At 35.6% G+C, this 20,730-nt stretch overlaps 1 protein-coding gene across 6 annotated transcripts in view; it reads right to left on the bottom strand.

The window, feature by feature from the left end:
- STXBP5L (syntaxin binding protein 5L) overlaps window positions 1–20,730 on the bottom strand; it is a 184,617-nt gene that overhangs the window by 94,442 nt on the left and 69,445 nt on the right. For all 6 annotated transcript variants that reach the window (XM_071433270.1, XM_071433268.1, XM_071433267.1 and 3 more), the window contains exon 5: window positions 871–1,005. In XM_071433270.1, the coding sequence (XP_071289371.1) occupies window positions 871–1,005 (135 nt within the window). The remainder of the gene's footprint in view (window positions 1–870; window positions 1,006–20,730) is intronic.

Here is a 20,730-nt window from a genome sequence, read left to right on the forward strand (position 1 = left end):
GGCCTGTAACCCCGCTCTTAGCTACTGTTCTCTTGGCTCACTGAGATCAGTGTATTTCAGTTTACTATCAGAGGTTACAGGTCCCTCACAACATGAAGCAAATGTCTCAGAAACTTCAAGAAGTACTTTGAGCTTTCCTATAGAAGTTCCTCTTGCTGGAACTTCACAGAGGGACCAGCAGAGAAAGAGTTTTTCATTTCTGTCAAGGCTTTTGGAAGGAAAGCCTTGCAGGAAGCATAAATGTATCCCAGATTTTTGTATGTCTCTTTCCATTTCATACCCACAACACAGGCACCTTGCTTAGCTTGTTAGAAAATTATCATTTAATAGGCACTCATTCTATTTCCTATCACTTAATAAGGTTTTGATCTGTTTGAATTAACCTTCAAATTCTCACTGTGTTGAGCAGGAGGCTTGGTCTAGAGACCTCCTCCTGTCCCTTCTCATCTAAATGAGAAGCCTACAGTTCCACAGTTCAATGAAGAAAAATTCTCTGTAGAATGTTAGGGCGAATACCCTCCATTATTTTCTTCACAGGATGGAGGACATGGTGATCAAGCTTTCCTCATAAAAATAGCAAAATCTGAATTTTAGTGATTAAAGACTTTCTGTATTTCATGGAACTTCATAGTTAAACAGTACCAATTTTTTTTCTTTTACATGAAATATAATTACGGTCTCCAACATAAATCTGATTCCTAATGTCCTGTAAAAAAACACATAATACTGCAAATGCATTCACTGAAATTAAAGGCTTCAAAAGATCTGGTAATATTTGAAAAACCAAATAATTCTTTAAAATTAAATTTAATTTATGCTATGAAAATGGCCACACATACAAATGGAAAAAAAAAATAGATCTGCACTTACAGTTCTATTGCCTTGTTCCACATGATAACATATCCAGAAAGAATGAAGGACTCAATATTTACAATGTGTGTATTTCCTCTCTCTGTTCCAACATAAAGCCATTTACTCTGGAAAGGTAGATGGCAGTAAGTAATCCTGGAAAAGAAAAAAACACAAAACAACAAAATAAAAGTGACTGAATACCACATTAACTATATTTTTTAACACTTCTGCAGCTGAAAGAATTATTCTTTCCATTTTATAACTTGAGAAAAACCTGCCCAGAAGGCATTCTGAAGAATGTGCAGGTTCTGGGGGTCATCTCCAGGAAAATGATAAAAGAGAACATGAAACAAAACAGGGCCATCCTGCCTGCCGATATTAAGGCCAGGACAAAAGAGAAGCATCACCTGAGCACTGAATTAAGTCTATCTATCTCCATGAGTATGTAAATTGCACTTTGATGGTAGTCAAGACTCTTAAGGAAGGCTTTCTTATATCCTTTCTCAGAATAAGCAGATTATCCAGTCAAACAGAGTTTTATAGACATCAGTGGAATTCATGTTTTGCACAACAGAAGAATAATACCATAATTCACACGAGAAAACATTCATTTATTTGCCATCTGGAAGAGCAGGGCCTTAGATAAGAGCATTTATCAAAACTGAACTACCACAGACACATTGCACCCTACACTCATTACAAGGTGATGAAAAAGTGCTACATTAGCTTGGAAAGATGTCATGACAATTTCTCATGATAATACATAAAAGTTTCCACAGATGACAAATGAGTAGGTTCAGGTTACTTTTATATTATATAGATATTACATACACTAAAACAAAACTAAATCTATGAGATGAGAAAACATTTGCTACTAAAATGTAAGTGAATGCATGCTACCTACAGAGACTGAAACTTAATCCAACCTTATGGTACAGTCTTGTAAATGTTGACAAAAAAGCAGGTATTTTGCTTGGTATGTCACACGTTATTATATTTATCACTCAGTTCCACAAACAGGCCATTTCTGGCTTTTATATACAAACTCAATTTTTTCTTCCTTAGCACCTTCAACCACCACAAAAGTACATACAATATTTAAAAGCATGCATATTAAAAAAATTTAATTCTTATAGTATAGCAATTTTTTGAGTTTATTATAAAGGAGTGAGAGGGTGTTGGCAATCTTTCAGTAATTTGGCTCTCTCAGTCAAGTAAAGTCTTCTGCGTAGAGCATTTGCCACTCTTTAAGGAATTGATCAATAATTATACAAATTAAATATACTTTATGTAATGATTCCCTGTAAAGTACTCTCAACAAACAAAAAGGTTCCAAACAGATTATACTCAGTATTTGCATAGCTCTGTAGTTTTCCAAGTATCTAATAAACTGTCAGTACATTTAATGCTAGATTCATTCAAGTGAGGAAAACTACTTTTTTGTACTTATGCATCACACTGGATTGAATACAGCTGAAATATGGAGTCGTCACATTTGTAATTTATGGAGAAACTTATTGTGGAATCATGGAATAAGGCTTATCCTTTACAGAAATCTTGTTTTGTTGATTAAAGCCAGACCTAAGTATGAGATTGCCTTTGATCTGTCCTGCTGTACAGGGCTAAATTTTACCATCAGTTGTCTAAGTTTGGCAACAATTCCAGAGCCTTTAGTGGAAAGAGCACCAGCTTTTTCAAGAGAATTGCTTTGAGAATGGGAGCTATATTTTAGAAGGCATAACTAAAAATGCCTTTAAGCAGCAACATAATACTGAAATTGTGGATACAGTCAGACCAACAAAGATCCAACAGAAACAACTGCAGAAGGTATATGCCACCTACATAATCCTTGATGGAGCTCAAGCTATGAGCTTTATTCTTCTGCTCGTAACAGGTGCCAGGAACCATTTGCCGTTTTGGCTTCATAGTTTCAAAAGGGAAGTTTTGTTCACATCTTTCCTGATCCTTTTCCTTTAAACAACACTTTCTTTTGTTTTCTCTTCTGGTGCACCATTTCCTTCACTTCTGGTTAAATTCTTGTTTAGTCCATTTTTTTGGTTGTTGTTGTTTCATTTCTTGCATTTCTGTGCTACCTCTACTCTCCTTTCCTGCACTGCAAAGCATATGGATGTTTTGCTAGGTCCCACAAAAAACTTCTCTGGCTAATAAACCCTCTTAATCGCTTCATGTTGAAGATCACCCAACACTTGTTTGTGGTAAACTGTTAAATTACAGGAAGAGGAGATAATTTTGACTTGAAAGTGTTGAAAATGTAGCTGTCTAGTCACTAACAAAAAAATCCTAAATTCCAAAGTGAGCCCTACTTGACTTGAATGCTGCTACTCCAAATTCTTGCAGTAGTGTCATCAGACTAAGCAGGTTTAAGTCATCCTAGGATAAAGCTATTTTTCAGTCCTTTGTTAAACCCAAGCACAAGCCACTACAGGGTACTGCAGAAAACTTGATCTCCCATGTGCAAGAATGAATTCAACATTTTGATTATGAATAAAGTTTCAACATCACCTCACACACTGTTTGAGGCAGCTTTGGGCTGCTTTTCATCCTTTTAGAGATTTGCTTCCGTGTCATAATTTCTAAGACACACTGCCACAACAACCAACAGAAAAAGTGGGGGTCTGCATTCCCAGATGTTGCATGTCCTCCATTTGCCTGCCTTAGGTTTAAAATTTCAAGAACATAATGCTTTAAAAACAAGGTCCTATAGCAAGAGAAAAATCAGACTAATGTAGTAACTACCAAAAAGTTGTTAGGTCATAAGTTACTAGACTTAATATCTTGCTGGCCTATCTGAAATCCCAGACACCAGTCACTACTAAGCCTGGATGCACAATATGAAGGACCAAAAGAGAATTATGTATTGCTAAATGATGGAAAAAAAAGCACCACAGACATGCCTGTTTTCTTAAGCCCAACTATTTTCTCTTAAATAATATCATTTTGCTCTGCCAAATGTATAGGACAGCCACGTAAGAAAGTATCCTGCATGTTCTTTCTTTCACAATGAAAACTACCCTATGAATCTTTATTGTTTACCCAAACTGTTATTAAACATTATGAAATGCATAAATGTCATTATGAAACCTTTTACAATATGTGAGCTTATAAGAAAGTAGCACTCCCTTAAAGAAAATCCAGGTATGTAACAAACTTATTAGAGCACAGGGATTACTAGGCATTTTAATACAATATATTGTTAGGCTTCACCAAACAAACCGATATGATTTTCATATTCTCCTAAAACTCTGCACTTCTCTGAAGTAGTTTTATTTTACATTATGTAAATTAAATTCAAACTGCTTTATATATTATAGTCTTTTCACTTCTACAGAAAATATTAACTTGACTTTGAGGCTTGGAAGCTTTGAAGCAAGACTCAGATTTTTAATGAACATCTTCCATCTCAGTAAGTACTGAAATTACATAATGATTTCTTCAAGAGAAAACAATGAAGTCTCATACTGTAGTTTTCATTGGGGATGAAAGGTATTCTATTATATGACTCTGTTAGTCATATATCCCACAAGCAAATTAAGATGTCTTTTGATGCCATTACAAAAACGAGTCAATAAGCCAGAAAGAAAGAAAGGCTATTTTTCTTTTTAAGAAGTTAGGGGTTGTACTGAATTATGTCAGTATGAAGTGCTTCTGACAAAGTTTAATCAGATTGTCAATCTGATTGAGATAACATGCAACAAAATTAAATGAAAACTTGAGGATTTTCTCATTGTTGATCACTTAACAGAAAGTCAGCCAGAAATGTGGATATTGTACATTCTTAGCAGCAAACCACAACATAAATCCTATTGATCATTTTAAGAAATAGCGAAAAATTGATGAATTGATACAAAAAAAGGTGTTTCTACTCTGCCAGAACAGTCTGAAACATCTTATAATTTTTTCCAAATGACAAACCAGGATATAGAATATTCTGTAGGATATAGTAATTTTTAAAAAATCAGAGGTACTAACTAAAATGCTTAAAGTGGAATTTAGTAAGGAAAACTATTTTGCTAAGGTCCTAAAAAAACTCCATATTATTTACATAAATTATGAAAGTAAAAAAGAGATATAATGGAATAACTGAAAGAGGCATTGTCAAAACATTGAACTTTATTTTAGAAAGGAATATATTCTGACTAGCAAATCTTGAAAAGGTATAATTTTCAGAAAATCTCAGCACTCTAAAGTCTAACAACCATGGCCAAAACCTCACTGCATATTAGTAGAATACTACAATGTTAAAATAATTTAGAATGCTATAGCCTCTAAAGTATTAGTAAAAACTCTCAGATTACTTAAAATCATCTTTATTATGTTAATTGTATTCCTCTAGGAAAAAGAAAAGATAATTTTGAGAGCACTTTTTGCCTCTGCTTTGTTATTTTTGTTTTTTCTCTTTTTAGCATGAAAAGTTTCCTGGAACACTATTGCTGGTGGTGAGTGGGAAGACCTGCTGAAGGGTGGAAAGTAAATTGCATTTTTGTCAAAATGAGAAACAGTTATTCCAATTTAATTATTTAGTCGTGCATTTATAGACATCAAAACTGCAATTAAATTTACACTGTGGTTTCTCCCTTTATACAGATAATCTTAAATATGAACAAGCATAGAAACTGTGTATTCCTTATGCTCAGCACTGACTCTCAGAGTTCTGTTTCTATAAGTTTCTACAGAAAAAAACCCATTAGCTTGAGCTCCCTTTCAGAATCCTACCAAAATAATCTACAGCATCCAGGTTTTCAGGAAATATGGAAATCTCACAAATTTACAGGAAAAGAGGGAGATAAAACATGAAGGAGCAGTAACTAGGGAACATGAATAGCTGACAGGAAGCAAGCCCATGCCAGTCACAGTCCTAGCCCTGCCCTATGCTCTCAGGGCTCCTAAGGGACTGCCACTGTCTTACACCCAATTTACAGTGAGTTGCCCCAGCATGGACGAATTCAGCTGCTGAGAAAATTAATCACCTTCTGAAGAAGGTTATGGCTATCAGAAGTCTACCTTTTCGCTGCAGTGATTATGGTTTTTTTCCTGACTCCAAGGAGTTTCTGCAGCATCCTCTGGTGCTTTCAGTACTTTCCACTAATTTATGCTATTTCCTTCAGCTGGTCATTCCCAAGAGCTGTTCTCTTGGCACTGCCACCTGATGGACTGGGCAGCATCCCTGGTACTTGCCAATGACTGACTGATCTTATGTCCTCTTTCAAAGCAGCTCTTTGAAAGGATTCCTCTAGAGAGGAATCTGTGGCCTATGTAGCCCTCAGTGAATATTCACAACAGGGGAAGAACACTGCATAAACCCTTCCCTTCCTTCTTGACTTCTGCAGGATTTCTCCACTCCAACAAAAAAACTACAGCTGCAGAGGGGGCTTCATGACTTTGTATCAGTCCTCTTTTCCCTCCAGCAGCAAGCACAAATTATTCCCACACAATTTATTTTCTTCCCTCCTACTCCCTTAATCTTTTGGTAATTTAAAAAAAAAGTAATACAAAACAAAGCACAACAGACTCATCTAGTGCCCCCTCCTTCTCCAGTGGCTGAAAATGGACTGAGGTAGCTTCTGGCTACCCACTACTCTCAGGAAGTGTAAGGTTACTTTTCCATCAGTTTAGTAGAGGATATTAGAGCTAAGATCATTGCTTTAAGTCACAACATGGACACAGGAAGATTTGGACAGATATTCAGGCAAAGTAATTTGTAGCTGACCTGAAGTGCCTAAACAGAAGCACAGGTTAAAGCTACTGACAATGAAAGAAAGGAGTAGTTTCCAGCAGATCTAGCAAAGAAAGTAAATGATGAGCTATTTGGCCTCTGGAGGTATTTAATCTTCTTCCTGGTCTATATATAATTTTGGAGCTCATCAGCATCATAAGACATGTAACAATAAACAATAGCAGCAATTCATGCAGTCTGCTATCCACATGATGTGATGTGTTTTCAGCAGATGGTGGTGCAGCTCCCCAGATAGATGTGAACTGGGTCTGTGCATAGTAATAACAACATTTCCTCTGCTACAGGAGGTATTGTTATATACCAGGAAGCCCTAGGAAGGCAGAAACCCAAGATGAATTCCATTATTATGAGTTCCAATGTTTAACTTCAACTCTCATTTTAACTTACTTGCAGAGTATGCAAAGTCTGTGAGGCCAATGTAAGAGCAGAGGAAATACTTTAAATTACTAACTGGCTGACTAAGAGCCAAATGAAATAGAGAGCAGTTCAACATATCTGGAGAGTTCCTTCCTTTCAGGGTCTTGGTGATACTAATCACAACATGAGTATTTCTCCTATTCACACTAGATTCCCCAAATACCATATAAGATAATTTCAAAAATTTCTAGCAGCCCTGCACACACAGATCCTAGTGGAAAGTGAATGAACCAAACATGCCTTTGAGATTGATACTTGTAGTTTTTTAATAATGTGGTTTAGTTTTAATTTAAAATAAGAAAAATCTCTTTCACATATATTTTCTGCTAGCAACAGTCAACCTTTATTTTGAATTAAAATCAGTTGATCTGTCTTATTTTATGTTTTAATTACTTACATAGAAGAAAGTGAAGTAGAGATAAAAACACCCTGAACACAAACTGCATTGCATCCTGATGACAGCATAACATGGGATAAACCCCATTGTTATTTAGGAATATCTGGACATAAAAGGAATATTAAGCTAAATTATATTCTCAAAATACTGCATTAACAATTCTGTCTCTGGATTTTTTCCAGAGTGTTATACAGACTGCTCAAATATTTGCTGTTTTAAGGCTATAGTGCATCCACTGCAAATAAAGGTGATGACAGGACTGGGTAGATGAAGAGTATCTATCTAATGAGAAAGGTAAGAACTAAAACTTAATTGCATTTTTCCACCAAATTCAGAGCTGAATGTGACTATTCTGTTTATAAATACACCGTGAGTCATCTCTACCAATAAATTTTAACTTAATAATGAAAGTCACAAACTATTTACATTGAAAACTGTGAAACAAGTCATCATTTAGCTCACATACCACTGTGCCTACTTCCTGACTGAACAACCAATACCTGCAGACAGTAGGATCACCTGAAGACATTACTTGAGCTTACACCTCATATCCGTAAAGATCAATGTAAGACAGTAAAATGAAATGCTTTACATGAGGCAATCTAATACATGTTCCTTATAAAGAAACATGAATGAAAAATGGAGTCAAGGCAGTGGTAACAGTTACTTTCTAGACTTCTGCTTCTCGATGTTCCTTTCAAGTTTGGTATCTCAGACTATTCATCTTACCCAATCAGTCCAGAGAGCAGTTTTATTTTTCTTTGTTTTATACTGGTTTAGATACAAGTATTCATCACAGTCACTGCTGCTTGTACAACAGCAAAAATTTAATTTGTGGATTGGAATGTAAGAAATGAACCTCTAAGATTCCTCTCTTCTGTTTAATACTGATTTAATCTGATTTCTTCAAATTAACTACTGCTTGAGCTAGAACAAATTACTGTAAGACACCTCTTGATTTAAAGAATTTCAGTGATGGGAGATTCTCTACAAATGCTGAGTACAACAAATCAGGATTCCACCTCTAAACTATAATTTCAATACAAATTATCCTAAGCAAAGTATACTTCTAGCTATTTGTGAACATCTTACATATAATTAAGACATCCTCCTCTCCTCTCCCCCACCCCCACTTCAATTTCTGCAAATTCTATGTAGAAGAAATGTTAAGAAAACATTTTCACTTTAGAGTTTCATTTAAGGCAAATAGGCTTAAATAGTGCTGAGATATCTAACACATTTATTTTGACAAAACAAAAAAGGTTATGCCGCTATTTTCCATCAAATTATTTAGATATGTCATCTGGCTGGTGGTCCACTGCTGCTTTCAAAGTGTTTAAGATACAAGTATTTTTCATGGTGTTCCCTACCTGAAATGTTATAGATAAGAAACTTACAAGAATAAGAAACAGGAATACAAGAAGCACAAAAAAACCCCAAAGAAACACCCATAACGTTTTAAGAAATGCAGCTGGAAAACAATTTCTTTCTCAAGATATTTTGGTTTTGTGTCTTTTTTTCATTGGATCTATTGGCACATTCTGAAGCATTCTGTTTTTTAGAAATTGGTACTGATCATTAATCCTTTGAAGTGTTAAAAACGAAAATACAAAATTCAAGATAAAGCACTATTAATAGTACATTGTGTTTCTTTTCCCCCTTCTTTTCTGTTAAAAAGTTGAGAATAAAAGTAGGCTGTTCCTATGTTTCTGCAAAAGCCAGAACTTTCTGTGTAAACATTCTGGACAGGGGAAATAACCTTAAAAGCCTGAATTTAGGCCCATTCTTGACTTGTTCACTTAGTATTTAAAATGACTTTGCAATCACAACTGTAGTTAATAGCTTACAGCACTTAAAAATACTTGTTTTTGGAAATGCTCATGTCAAAGGACATCAGTGTAGCAACTATATGAACATTTGCAATGGGTGTCAACATAAATTATTTACAAGCAGTTAGCTTAAAAGAACCTATAACAAATCAGAAAAAGCATGTTCAGAAATACATTAGATGCATTCTATTTGATTAATTAGTAAACCCAGAGATTTCCTTTGAATGAAGAGTTAATCTATGTATTTAGATAAAATCTTATGAGGTCATTATGAACTATTTACAAGGACAGTCAAAGTCTACAGCATGCCACAGAGACCTTTGGTTTTTCCCAGTTTTATTTCTTTTCTTTCTTTCTTTTATTTACAATTCCACAAAAGGTCACCCTGATCTGTCCAGCATACCATGACGCGTACAGAAACACAGCTGCACTATAACTTCCTATGAGATACAGGCACTGAAATTCCCACCCTCAATAACTCCAAGGCCATCTGCAGTAGCACTGCAGCAAGTTATGGGCATTATTGGAGCTCAAGAACAACTTAGAAGTCACTCTTGACATCCTGGTGTGCAATGGGATGTACAGCTTTGGTAGCCTGTGCTACAGATAATTTGTTTCATTTTCAGAATGACAGAAAATTACTTTCCTTCCTCTTGGGCAAATGCACAGCAAAGAGACATGCTCTTTTGTCAACTCCCTTTTATGGTTTTGACTGCAAATTCATTGGAGGTCTTACCTGTAGGAGCAGGATCACTGACAGTTACAGTTTCTCCCTGCCTAGATCTTTAGTATTACACAACAGTAATGCTGTGGATCGAACAGGTGTAACATGAACACTTGGTCCCAAGAGAAAGAGATAAGGAAATTACATGGAAACACACTTCCTTAAATAGAAAAAGAGGCTGGAAGAAATCAGCATACTTTTCATTGACTTCTAATTTGTTTCTGATGCTGACTCAAGGTCATTACACAAGAAAAGTGAGAATAAAAGTTCCACAAAATCTGTGAGGTGAGCAAATTAATGAAACAGGGTTGAAAAACAGCTCTTGCTCCCATCTTCAGGGGAAAGACAATGTACATGATTTTTCTCTTGTCTACTGGCTTGTGAAATCACTATTTCATATTTGTAATACTTCACTTGTCCTTCATAAATTTCTTTGAAGGTTAAGTAAAAATGAGGCAGTAATACCAAACACAGTGAAAGTGATGGGCAATACAGAGCACAGTAAGAGCCACTAAATTACTTAGCAATGAAAGAAAGCCAAATAACAAAGGCTGGAACAGGAGGATGATGTTCTCAAAAGAGAAAGTTTTTGATGTATTTATTTCATTGATTTTGTAGCATCTGCATTAAAAAACCCCAAACACCTAAGGGTAGAGTTTCTCTCATCCCTTCATCCAACATTGAATACATAAATCAAAAATGCAGTTTTTGGTTTCTAATCTCATAGTTACAAAAAAGTAAACTGGGACCTAGCTTAAAGATGAAAGGTTGAAACTTGTCTTTTGTTTAACAGCTTGACTTCACAGAGCTGTTAGAAAAGTAAACTAAAGATACATAAGTATTTCACCCTCTGCTAGCTGCAGCAAACACAAATCTGTGTTTATCATACATTCTTACTAAAATAAGTTTAAACCCAGTTTTATATCAATATCAATCAAGTTATTTTGAATGACATGCTAAAATCAGGATAAGACTGAAATACTGAAATTGACTTCAAAGAAAAAATAATTTTACATGTGTATGCTTTTTCTTTGTATGCATGCTTTTTTCCTTAACAGCTTCCATCAATTAAAATCATGTAGACTTATTGGAGACCAGCTGTTCTCATTTGTTGCGCTTCAGTAGACAGGGACTCTGTGATTAATGGTCCTTGTTTTTCTGCAATCTGCAGTCTCTCTTCTCTTCCTGCTCATGTACTGTTTAATGATATAATCTCAACACTGACATTACTAGCTCTATTTCTGATTTACTGGAATAATGCCCAGAGTTTATTGTGACAGAAGGAAAAGTATCCTAAATCATTGCATTGGGTTCTTGCTCAAAGCTGACATGTGTCTGGGCAGGAAAGAGGTGGTGTGGTTTCCAAGAACTAAATTACTTACTGCAACTGAATGGGTGACTGTTCTTCATTGCTCTAAGAAATGACTGGAAATCTAATCTAACAAAGGTCAAAGGAAAGATCTGAACAGAACTCTGAAAGATGTCTCGAAACTCTAATTTGAAAACTTCAAAAGAGAAAACCATGTAATTCCCAGATCTACATTATAACTGTAACAAGAAAATTCCAATTGATAGCGTAGACTGTTCACGCTGCTTGAACTTTCATACATTTAAAAGACCTTTTCTGTTGTCTGATACGATGCATTTTTGTATTACAGTATTGGGCCTCTCATTTGTTATGACTGAAACCATGAAACAGCTGTTCAATGCATAGCTCTGAATATATATTTTAAATTTTGCTATCCAAACCTGGCCTCAGAGCAATTTGGCAACATAGCCGCTATGTGAAAACAACAGAACATGTTACCCTGTGTTTTCGCAAAAAAGCATAAATCCACTGACAAAAATGCTTTATTTTTTACAAAGCATTAGAAACAACTAGCACACTGCTCAGCATATGATGTAAGGTTTGACAGCATTTAGAAACATTATGTCTCCTGCTAAGGAATCTTTTCCAGAAGGAAGAAATCCAGGCAAACAATCACATGTGGCCAGGTGGCATAAAATTTAAATAAGCCAGGACACGTTTTTCTTCCCTATTGAAAGAAAAGTAAAACTTCACAAAGATGGTTTTTTTAAATGGAGTTTTGAAGAGATTGTGGTTTTTTTTCTCAGAGAATAGAAGGAACTACAGCCAGAGAGACCCAAAGAAAGATGTAGATTGGAAGAGTGGGGTTTGTCAGGTCAGAGGGTTCTGTGCTGTTGTTAAGTCCTCAGGTAATTGTGCTGGCTACACATTTTTCTCCAGCAGCTCTATGGGCCATTATGGTTTCAAGTGTGCACGGGTTAAGTGATTGGTTGTAAGTCATCTTTCAGGGGTTTTTTCCCTTCTGCTATCAAAGACAGCTGCTAGCTCTAAGAGTAATTCAGATGTATTATATTAGGCATTTTGCCCTCAGAGAAGTTGTTTAACAAACACATATAAAAGCAGATACTGTGGCATTTAAGGGCTTTTTAAATTGAAATGAAACTGATGATAATAATATTGGCAGAATCCTGATGGACTAAAAGTTACTTTGGGGAAAGATTATAAAAGCCACCATTTAGAAAGAAAAGAGATTCTTAAATTCAAGTTTGGATCTAGGTATAAAAACAGAGATCCTTCTAATATTCTAGAATGAAAAATATGACCAGGACTTCCGTGATCTTTAGAGTAACATTTACCCTTGTGTAATTTAAGCACAAAGAAACCAAACTGGTTTTAGGATAACCATCTTAAGCTCTTGCAGCACTTTTTCTGCAGTGGCACCAAGTGACACTCAGATTGAAATAGAAATCCCACCCAAGATGGTAAGCATAAAAAACTAAACCTGATAAAATTAAGCCATGATGTTATCTCTGATGTTCTGACTGTAATGTTATTACTACTTGCTCACTTATACTTAAAAATACACCCTAACCAAAGTTTGATGTCCTTCAAAATGTTTGTCCTTCAAAAGGAAAAATTTTGAAAGTTATAGTAAAATATGGAAGGTAGGTTCACCAAGGTAAACTATTCCAGAATATTCTAATTATAGGAAATACATCATATCTCAATATGCTCAATATTGCACTTGTAAAAAACCCATCACTATAAAATTCTATTTTTAATGTCTAATTTACACTGGGTTTTACTGCAAAAGGAATTTTTTTTATTGAATATTTGAGAGATTCTCAAGAATTAGTTTTACAGCTGTTGTAATTTCACAAGTGGTCTTGGTACTAATACTAATGAAACCTCTGAGGGACACAATATTAGAGAGGAAGGACAATCTGCATGAGTAAATTACAAGAAATTAAATTAAATTTAAAATGCAATGGGCACAGCCTCAAACTTCAAAGAACTTCCACTTTAGGGTTAGAGCTCATGATATGGAATTGATGGAAAAAGATAATTTCAATTTTGCTTGTCTTGCTTTGCTTCCACTATTAAAGCCTTGCACTGAAAAGTAGCACATTCCCTGCCAGCTAGATATACGTCAGGGAAGAGTGTAATGGGTGTATTAGTCAATCACAGCAAGACCACAAACACTGGTAAGATGAAGCCACATGAAAGGAAGATGCCATTTTTGCATGCATCAGTAAACATATTCCTGCAGAGATTACAAATGAAAATGGTATTGTCAATGGCCACAGCACAGATGGGACCCTATCTAGAATGTGCTTCCTTGATGAATCATCAGCTCAGAGATAATTGATATGAGGAAAGAGACCTAAAGAAAATAAAAGGTAATGAAGACAAAAAAATTATAAAGGAAAACACAGAATCTTGATTTTTGTAGTGAAAAAAAAAAACCAAAAAAACCCAAAAACCAACGAACAAACAATTTTCCTGCAGAGCAAACAGTGGATTTCTGCTTGAGTAGTTACATAACAGTGCAAGGTCCTGGCTGGGAGACTGTTGCATGTGGAGGAGCTGGTGATCCACACGAGTGACCCCAGGCAGGCACCAGGGGCCACATGAGCAGCGTGGTCTCCAGGCTGTGTGGCGCTGCACGCACCCCTCCAAGCTGCATAGACACTGAGAAGCCTGCAGGCAGCTCCCGCTTGGTGTTGCACCAACAGTGCAGAAGGAAGTTTTAATGTCCTTTCTGTTTGATAGTAGGAATCACACACACAGCTGTCTCCTTACAAGAAAATCCTGCAATAACTTGGATGACAAAAATGAGGTGACACTTTCTATGGATGGGTTACCTGCTGATTGAAGGCCTGTGTGATGATGCGTAACTCAGGACTCCCAGCATCTACAGGGATGCAAGATTTCCTGTGCTCTTCTGCCATTCTTTGTAGTGCTAGTTCTAATAAACAGCATTTTGAATGCTAACTTCTAAGGCCTTGAGAGCCTTTCTTCCTGGGATCATAAGGGACAGGCAAACCTTAATACAAAGCATCATCAGCTTGCTCATTTAAGACAGGGAGGTATATGAGTTCTCTGGTGTGCAACTGAGGGAACCAGACCAAGGAGGTCCCTTCAGCTCCATTCCTTTAGAAGGCTCACATGTCTATCAAAAAAAAAATTTAAGGATCAATTGAATTTTCATTCTAGTTCAGTAGATTGCACAGTCTTAAAAATCCATAAAATCAAAGCTGTTGATTCTTGGTATCAATGAGCAATTCTAAGTTTTGCATTTTTCCTCTTTGCTGGTTGTTTAGCTAACCTGTGTTGAAGACAAAAAACCCCAAAATGCTTTTGCTTGATTTCTTTTTATAACCAAGACAGTCTTCTTTTCAGCTGGGTTGCATGACACTTTCCAGGTTGAGCTTATGGTTCTCATTGATTCTACAGGTCAAATGCACTACAAAATTTTCTGTAACATGATATAAGATGTGAAAAAAGAATTATTTTTGTTTGATTTGTTGTTTTGTTTTTGTTGTTGGGTTTTTGGGGGGTTTTTGTTTGGTTGGTTGGTTTTTGTTTGTTTGTTTGGTGGTTTGTTTTTTTGGGTCTTTTTAAACAGAGATGCAGAGGCATGTGGTAAATAAATACATTAACAAGATTTGGGTCAGTCTCACTGAAGAATATTGCCAGCCTTTTATCTTTCAGGAATCTTTTCAAGCTCAAGAATTGCATGAAAATGTTGGGTTTTATACCCTTGAGCACTATTCTTTCAAAAGTGACAAATGCTGATGTAAGACCACACTACACATAAAACCAACCAACCAACCAACCGACCAACCACTGCCAAAACCAACCACAACAACAAAAAAAACCCAAACAAAAACCCCCAGAAGAATGTTTTGTAAAATCTTCATCAAGATGTGGAAGCGAATGCCAATCACATCACTTCTTTTGGTTTCCTCATTTTTTTCCATCATCAATCTGAGAAAATTTACATCCTTTCCAGAAACTGGCATGTCTTTATGGTGAAATATTGCTTTATATTTGGTTTCTATGGTTCTTTGCAATAGTTGAATGCTAGACCACACCATGTAATCAGAATCTGTTTTGTTGTATAGCATGACCATGCAATTGTACAGAACCTTGCTTGATGACAGCCTCTGACTAATTTGAAAGTACATAAATAGAGTTTGCAGCTACACAATATTAACCAGGAGGTTCATTTATGAGCAGGCAAGCTATCACAGGAATCCAGTTCCTTGAACAGGCAGTGAGACAGAGAATCTACTTTAACTAGCCCTTATAAGTTCCCTAATACAAATGTACAGACACAGGTACTGCTGTGACTGCACAGCCAGTCACCAGTATTCACTCAATAGCCTCTTGCTGTCATTTTGATGAGGTTTATCTGAAAAGGAGAAAGTATTTAAAATGCTCTTAACACAGGACACAAAACCCTGCAAAGATACAGTAAGGCAAATAAGATTCCTACTGTCAGGAAAGAATATAGACTCAAGAAGTTACCTTATTTAAAAACACACATTTTTTTGTTTGCTTTGGGTTTGGTTTGTTTTAATTTGTTCCAAGCATTTGGAGTAATACTCTCAATCATCTTGTTCAAATACTGCAAGATCTCAACTGTAGGAGTCAAATTTCTAATTAATAGTGAGTTACAGTTAACAGAACTGCTCTAAAAGTCACCCACTTAAGAGGCTCCTCTTGCTCTGTGCCAGCATACCTTAACACTGAAGAAAGTGCTAAGAGTCTCAAAGCCAGTTATAGAGATTGTGTCACCTAGTGACTCCCCTCAGAAGGGCATTGGTATGGAGTGCATGCAGATGGATTTAAAGACCCAACAATCTGTGTCACACTGTGCTCATGTGTGCTGCTCTAAGTCACTGGCTAAGCTGCTGCAGCACTGTTGGCTCCTTTGTCACACACCGGTCAGCAATGGCTGAAAGAAGAAAGAGAGGAGGACTGTCCCCTGTTTCAGCCAACACACCTGAACCAGCTCAGAGGAGATGAACTTATGAACTGATATGTTCGTAAGTGAAACGAGCGCCTGCTGGCTTAGACCTGGATTTCACCCTGCAATCCTTGCTGGTTTTCCTGCCCCAGCTGCACTTATATTAAATGGGAATCTTTAAGCTGTTGTATATTTAAACCTGTGCTTGCTGAATACTGCTCTGATTATATTAAAAATAATGAAGACCTATAATAGTTTCCAGTGGTTTTGCTTAATCCTAATGTTCTTTGCAGCAGATAGAGACAGTGTCTAGTTCCAGTAGCTTGATGCCAAAAACTGATGCCTTGTGAAGGCTGACCTAGAACAGAGACTAGACAGAGCTAAAGAATAAAGTAGGTATTCATTAAGACGCCTCAATAGATCCACCTTGGGCAGCACAACCCAAAATGGCCACAAAATGGAGGACAGGTCGCAGGGTTTCACACTTTTATAAATTTTGGTCCATTAGCCTATTGTAGCTAATTGTCCAATTGCAGCTTTAGTCCATGAAGTCCCATCCTTCTTGTTTTCTCTCTTCGATCCACCGTTGTTTATGCCCTTGGGCCTGAGATCTGGATCACCTGTCCTTGGTCCCCAGCTAGAGAAGGAATTGTTTTGTCTACCTATTCTGTGGAGAGAGATTTCTATCCCCTAAGATGAAGCCTAGACTTACACACTAAAGCAGAATAGAACTTGAAAAATATAAAAGCTAAAACCTGAGGAATCAGCTGAGTTATTTACTTTGCCTAAAATGCCTACTGAAGATCAATCTGGCATCTCCTATGACATCAAGGAAGGAAAAACAGGTACTAACATATGGAAGGTGTCCGCAATTTTGACCTTCAAAAACACTGAGGCAATTCTTATGGAATGTTTACAGAGTTTAAAATGTTTTACCTGTCTACCCTATTTGTAAAAGAAACCATAAATCATGTATTACCAACCATATGCTACTGTCAAATATGTCTTTGAGTAACTGTCTGATCATTACAGCTCTTGGTATGGAGCCAAGCACTGAGACACATTGCTTACAGTTGTATTTTCTTGAAAGTTCTTAATGCATTGTATTACATTCCAATTATAGCAATAGAAATCTAAGATGATAACTTCATATCAAATAAATATATACTTTTTGGCAAAAATGTATAATTTTCTTAAGTCCAAAAAAGTCCAGAGCATTACACCATAAAACAGAAAATATCTCTTTGCCATTAAGTCTCTTTAGTTTTCCTTGTTGCTCCAAAGAGACACTTAGTAAAGGAGCAGTGAATTATGAATTATTATTGGTAGTGCTGCATCATCATTAGTTTAACAGTAGGTCAGAAGAAGAAAAAACTAAATCTGGAGAAGCTGCAAACTCTGATTTAATGGCTATAAAGGTGCACTTTGTTAGTGAATTATTATTCATAAACCATTCAGTGTCTTAATACTATATCTTGCCTTTTAAGTCAAAGACTACTGCTTTTAAGTGTTGTTTGCTCTTTACAACTAGGTTTTTACCAACATCCAAAGAAAAGAACAAACATTTTTACTTTTGTGGGAGGGAGAGAGGGGATATATGTATGTATGCACCTGGGGAAACTTCACTCAAGTAATTACAGAAATCTACACAGAAACACTGCTAAAGAGTAGCTTGTAGTCCATTATCCTGAAATCTTAAATGTCAAGAAGCAGAAGCAAACTGCAAATTAAACAATTCAACTACATGATGACTGGTGCATTGTGAGTAATAGCCAAAGACTTAAGTAACACTCATCTGTCTAACAGAAACTACCAGCTCTACGGTTCATGTACCAAATAACATAAAACATCAGAATAAACTGATTCTACATGAAAGTTAATTAATCAATGTCAAATAAAACAAGTATTTCAAATAATAAAATCACCTTCATCATCACAAGCAGATAAAATAGAATTTTAAGTGCATTATACGACATCACCTCATAGAGTAAATCTGCCATTTGTTAAAAAAAACCAAACAACTAAACCAAACAGGGTAACAAGGAGACAAATATACTGGATGAATAAAACTATTTTTTTTTAAATCCTGAAGAGAGACATGCAAATGGAAAAATTTGAAGGATTTACATGTTCCATTTTCAAAGATGAAACGCACCTGAACAATTAAGTGGTTGGCCCTGTGAAAGCTACCTAAATCTAAAATTAAGTTATATTATAAATAATCTTATAAGAACTAGCCTTTCACTTTCTAAACACTTCCCTATATGGCATCTTTCAATACCTTACTATTTTTTGAAGACATGCATTCATATTTTCAACCTATTTTATGTCAATGAGTATTTTAAGAAACATTTAAAAACCAGCTTGTTCACTGGTTCACAAACTTAAGACAAAGGAATCTCTATTCAGTATGAATCTTGCTTTCTCTTAACCCTCCCTCTCCACAAGAGGAGAGGGGAGGATAAAAAAAAAGTATTTTTAACTGTTCCTACGGTGAGGAAAACATTACTTTTTGAAGGCCAGACCTTTGAATTTCTCTAAGAAAATCAGTTCTGATCTTATGACTTTATCAGCTTCTCAAGTTCCCTTTACATCCATTTAGTCATAGATTTCATATAGCTACAGCAACTATTATTTCATTCACTATTTCTCTGACCATTCCATAATTTACAGCTTCTGTTCTCTAATGCCAAAAATATATTCAGAAAAAAAAAAGAAAGTTCTCTTTTAGACTTAGCTCTATTAGGCATATACATGTTCCAAACTGAGAGGGTTAATTAGAGCTTTAGCCTTAGCTTTTTGTTACTTGCCCAGAGGATTATGTTGAATTTTACATACTAAATGTGTAATTGAGCTTAGAAAATTGAAAGTTTGATGATTTAAAATAAATTTATATGGATGTAAAAAGAAAATGTAATAAAAATGAAGAGATTTCATTCTGAAGCCAAGTGCTTGAATAATAATTTTAAAAAAACCCAAACAACCAGAAGCTTAGAGCAGTGCTAGAGAACCCTGAGAAGGAGTGAACTGCCTACAATGTTATTTTTTCATATTTATGGAAAATTCTTTTTTAATTTAAGACTGGATTTATTTCTTTGACAATATTCTATTGCAGGATATTTGCCTCACAGACTCTGATGTCCTAATAAAAATTATTTAAATGGCAGCAATTGAACCCTGTACAAAAATATACATAAAAGAACTAACAGTATTTTTTTTGTTCACAACTTACTAGATTTTGATAGAAGGCAGTATAGTTAGCTATGTATTTGTTACAAATAACTTACATTCTCATATCCTACTTGCACCTCATTCAAAAATGTCATTAGAGAAAATTTGGTTTTAAGCAAATTTTCCAGTATTCTAAACAACTTGCTTGCAAATATTTTGCTCAATGTTTTAGGGTGTCAGACAAAAAAGAAAATTAGGCAGGTGCGATGACAAATGTTTTGCTCTTAGCAAAGCACAAATGTGCGTGAATTTCTCTTAACAAGAAATACTGATAAAATATTGACCAAGATAACAGGTTAATATCTCTAAAGAGAAGGCAGAGATGAACAGAGGCTGCATTCTTATAAGCAATGATCAGTTAGGTTGTGTGTCAGATTGCTGGCTGGGAGAGCTCAACCAAGATGTACTGGAATAACTTCTCTGATATTTAGATATATCAATGACGAATTGTGAATAATGCACCTACCTGATGAGAATACCAAGATTCAAACATTTTACAATGTGTAAAATGATAACTTACTGTCCAGAAGTAGCTAGAAATGCACACCTAATTTTTCATTTTCATCTTCTCTCACTCAGTCCCAAACCACTTGATACACTTCTGCTGTAGGTTATAAACTCATTGGAATCAGGCTATGTATTTCCTAAATTATTACACAGTACTTCCCACTACAAATCATGCACCTCAGTGACATTTTAGTGCAAATATGATTTGTATCTGGATAATAAACAACAAAGAAAAATGTATTTCCGTAATAATTTTCAGACTTGCTACAGCTAAAGATTTGATGAGTCTGTTGCTCTGGTGAAGTACTGGGATCTTTTCCCACTGCACAAGCAAATATAAATATATAAAAAAAAGTTGCTGCATCTTAATAAACACTGAATGCACACGCTAAGAGAATGAAAATATGAGTTAAATTTCCAGTTAAAAACAACTGCTGCATTTATGTACTGCATCTTGGTCTCCTGACTACTGCCCTAATTCCTTAAGAGAAACTTGGAACTTTTTCTCACTATTAATAGATGTGCAGCACTGAAGTTCCCTAACATCATATCAGGTTTTACTTGGGTGACTAAATACAGATTGAAGTGCTCAGTTCCTGTTTGAGTTTGAAAATTACAATCACTCATTGAATCCATTTTCAGTAGGGTTTCCTACAATTAGGTACTGATAAAGTAAAATTAAGAAAAACACTCTGATTCACTTTACACTTACCAGAGTTTCCCAAATTCACAAT

This window comes from Agelaius tricolor, unplaced genomic scaffold (genome assembly GCF_023055355.1).
Source record: "Agelaius tricolor isolate 1412-34295 unplaced genomic scaffold, bAgeTri1.0.p SCAF_9, whole genome shotgun sequence".
NCBI classification, from domain to species: domain Eukaryota; kingdom Metazoa; phylum Chordata; class Aves; order Passeriformes; family Icteridae; genus Agelaius; species Agelaius tricolor.